General features: G+C 38.9%; 1 protein-coding gene across 2 annotated transcripts in view; it reads left to right on the top strand.

The window, feature by feature from the left end:
* Window positions 1-3,935, top strand: part of rif1 (replication timing regulatory factor 1) — a 101,052-nt gene that overhangs the window by 47,655 nt on the left and 49,462 nt on the right. For both annotated transcript variants that reach the window (XM_014021208.1, XM_014021207.1), the window contains exons 16-17: window positions 1,477-1,563; window positions 1,637-1,710. In XM_014021208.1, the coding sequence (XP_013876662.1) occupies window positions 1,477-1,563; window positions 1,637-1,710 (161 nt within the window). The remainder of the gene's footprint in view (window positions 1-1,476; window positions 1,564-1,636; window positions 1,711-3,935) is intronic.

The raw sequence follows: 3,935 nt of genomic DNA on the forward strand, positions 1-3,935 counted from the left end.
GTCCTGAACCATTTTGCTGTTCAACAAATAACTTTGAGCCTTACTCAGAAAAAACTGGAGGGTTTTTATACTTTTAGCCTGAGAGGAGGAGGAAATGGTGGATTTAGGTGCCCCCCTCCCCCGCACGCATTTCCTCCTTGCATCAAATCAGACCGTCTTTTAAAAAAAATTACACGTGGCATATACTTTTTATCATATCTTCGGATCTACTTGGCCTAACAACACAATTTTAAAACTGGTTTAAACTTCGAAGTCTCTACTTTTCACTTGAGAGTCTCAGAGAGGGCGGATCTTTACAGGTAGAGTTTTTTTTTTCTTCCCAAACTTTATTTAGGTCAGTCAACGCTCTGCGGGTGAAAAAAGGCTCCGCGACACGGCGAGGGATGCATAAATCGTGCGACACAATGTATCGATAATGAAATTCTTTGCCAACGCTTTTAATAATCAATTTTTATCGATTTTATCGATTCGTTGTTGCAGCCCTACACACAGTGAAGCTCATGTCAAATTCAGACTCATTCAGTAAAAACCGAAATGAGCCCAAATCTTTGCATTCAATGAAGACGGGGCCAGTTGAATCTCTCCGTCCTCCAGTTTTGTAGTTGCCTCTTTGTTTTGGTGCTTTCTGCACATTCATATGTTCCAAAAGCAGCTGCGTGATGACGYCAGGACACCCTGTGTAGTTATAAATTGGAGGTTGACAGCCTTTGGATTTGCTTTATTTTATTTTAATTTTTTATAAAAATCAATTTTGGGACATTTTAAATCGATTCTGAATCTTTGAAAATGAGAATCACGATTCTGATGTAAAACGATTTTTTGGTGCACCCCAGCGTCATGTAAACACCCCATTTGAATTATTCTGATCCGATTCAGCTTGATCCAAATCAATTTGTATTTGGAATGAGAGAGATGGTTTATGCCAATTGATAATCTGAACAGCGTGCATGTAAACGTGTAAATCTGATCATCTTAATCTGATTGTGGAAAACTGACCTGACTGCACAAGTCTTCTGACTTTTATTCATTGATTTCTGCTCTTTTGAAGAGGGAGGGACAGCAGTGTAATAGTTTTTAGCAGCACAGAACTTTTCTTCCTGTTTTCTTATTCAATAAAGAAGGAAGACAAACGGCATGTGTTGCTTCGCCCAGAAGAATAAAAAATAAAAAATCCGTGACCATGTGTTACCTGCAGCTCAAACAGGGAGTGCAGTAATGTCTCCACCGTTATTAAAACCTGTCGCATGTACATTCTGGGCGCTCTGCGCATGTCAGTGCTCCTATTCTGAATAAAAGCCTGTTGCATGCAAACGCTCGTCAAGATCGGATTGTGCCCATGTAAACGATGCATTCGGATTATTTATTCGGAATACATTTCAATCCAATCAAAGGATTTTATGCATGTAAACATTGCTATTGTTGGTGTTTTTATTACTTGATGTGTTGGTTCTTCAACCAGAACTGCATCTTTTTCAGATTCTGTTTGAGGTCACAGTAAAAGGTCTCTCTCAGAGAGTCCTTGGCTCTGCTTCCTATCAAGTGGGCAAGATGGATGTGCTGAATGTGAGTCCTCTGTTTCTGTTTTTGTACAATTTTTTTCTGAAACAAGTGGTTCTTAATTAATTTTTTTTTTCAGGGTACTCCGTCACTGTTCCTCATCCTTCTCCTCTTCAACAGCAGCATGTTGCCATCCTATGTAGAAGCAGAGAAGTGAGTCTAATGTTAATCAGGTTATCTTGTTGTGTGGCAGCACATTTATTTTGTGGAACTCAGTGATACTGTTTAAGAACAGTTTAAGTGTTTTCATGCAAATGGATAAAAAAAACATGTGATGCTGCTCCCAGCAAACCTTAAACATCATTTGTAGCTGGGCTTCAAACTGAATTCAAAGTGAACAGAAAATAATAGGGATAGAATGGTGTGACAATGACATTCTGAACATTTAACTGCTTCATTCCTTCAGTTTTTACATGGTTACATGAGATGTCACTGAGAAAAGCTGAGATTTTAAAAAGTGGGTTGGCCTGGGTTATTAAGTGGAGTTCAATTTTCAGAGGGTGCAGAGCTGAGATTTGCTGAAGAAGCTGGAGCACTTCGGAAACTTGAGATGGCCCAGAACTATTTTGGGAAAATGAAATTTTTGTGATTGCTGCAAACAATAAGTTAGTGACGACCTGGGGGAGGCTCAGAAAGCGGTTTGTTATGGTGGGCCAAGCCATACTGGGTCAGATTCTGCACAAACCTATCCGTAATGACCTCCAGGGCAGACCTGGCAGGACTTCAGAGGTTCGAGACGCCTCACCTCATGAGACAGACAAATATCTCCAACTCTGGTGAGTGGATGAACTGTACCCAATCAGGCATTACACAAATGGTTCGCAGAACAATCCTGATTTAAAACAGCCGAGGCAAACTTTGGTAATCTTTTTGCAGTAAGATAAAGGTTGTTAAAAAAATTAATCTGACTCAGAGCTTAAGAACTTCTTTCTAAATTTCAAGAACTTGTAGGATTTAATCTGGGTCGCTTGTCAATTAATTAATAGAAGAAAAATATTTCCTTTGGAGAAAAATATATTTTCATTCTATAAAAGTTTTAACATTCAGACCTTATCTTAACATCTTTAACTGTGCTATAAAACTTGGTGCTTTGTCTTTCACGTTATTTTTACTGTTTTTAGTCATGAATCATTGAAATTGATTTTTGCTATATTTTTGTAATAAAAAACCATAAAAGACAAAGCCGGTTCCTCATCTTTGCGTATTTAGTCTGATTAAAAATGGTGAATAAAGTTTGGCCAATAACTGACCTGGTGCCCCAACTTGGTAAAGTGTAGTGTAGGACAGAAATAGTTAATCACTCTTTCTGTTTCTCTCCTAACAACTTGCTACTTTATTAGCATGGTTTGCAGCTCATTACAGGTTCTCGAACAGTTCAGCAGACATGACTGTGATATTAGCCCTTGTGTCAAGAAGTGTGTCAGTACGTCTTCTAGAACCAAGGATGCGTAAAACTTGTGGGTGACCCCCTTTTTCTATAGGTGGCCTAGAAATTTCATGACTGGTTGCTTTACTGGAATCGCAGGACCTTCCTCGACCGAATACTGGTCCTCTGGTCCATCGCCATGACCAGAACTGTGCTTTAGTGTTTCAAGTGACGTGTGCTGATGACCACTTGACCAGGTCACCCTTGTAAAAGAGATCTCGATCTCAACGGGCTCTACCTGGTTAAATATAGGTGACTGAAGTGTTCAGTTTTACAGATAGGTGGTGGGCTTACTGGTAGAGATTGATCCTCCCTCCTTTCGGGTGTGGAAGAATTAGCATCAGTACCTGTTTCATGACCTGTGTTGTTTTGTACTGTGCTAATTGTTAGCACAGACTTTTCAGTCCTTGTTTTCAGATGACAAACGTCTGAGTTTTTCAGTTTCTTGCTCAGTTAGGAAGCGTTAGTCTTCTTTTTTTTTTGGCTCCGATCTCTTTTGGGTTGCAAGTTTTTCTCTGTTTGTTTACGGTTGTTTGGGGATTTTGACCTGTTACAATCTCTACAGGTGTCGTAGGATCTGTTGTCGTTGTGGTAGTCATAATGACTTCTTTGGTTAAGGGGGTGTTTGTCCCTTTGAGTGTAGCAATCGGGTGACCGTCTTTGATGACCATTTTTTTTGTTGTTGACTGTAGCGGTCTGGTGACCACCTCTCTTTACGAGGGTCTCGGTTAGGGGACCAAGGTTATAATAGTTTTGGATTTTTCATTATAGTTTAGTTTTATTTCGTTTTGACTTTTTTTCTTTGAATTCAGTTAGTTTTAATAAGTTTTTAGAGTGGATTTGCTAGTTTTTGACAGTTTTTATTGTTTGTTTAATGCTTAGTTTTAGGTTTTATTAGTTTTTATTAGTTCTAGTATTAGTTTTCTTATAGTTTAAAAAAACGTATTTGCCA

The sequence above is a fragment of the Austrofundulus limnaeus genome, unplaced genomic scaffold (assembly GCF_001266775.1).
Source record: "Austrofundulus limnaeus strain Quisiro unplaced genomic scaffold, Austrofundulus_limnaeus-1.0 Scaffold282, whole genome shotgun sequence".
Taxonomy (NCBI): domain Eukaryota; kingdom Metazoa; phylum Chordata; class Actinopteri; order Cyprinodontiformes; family Rivulidae; genus Austrofundulus; species Austrofundulus limnaeus.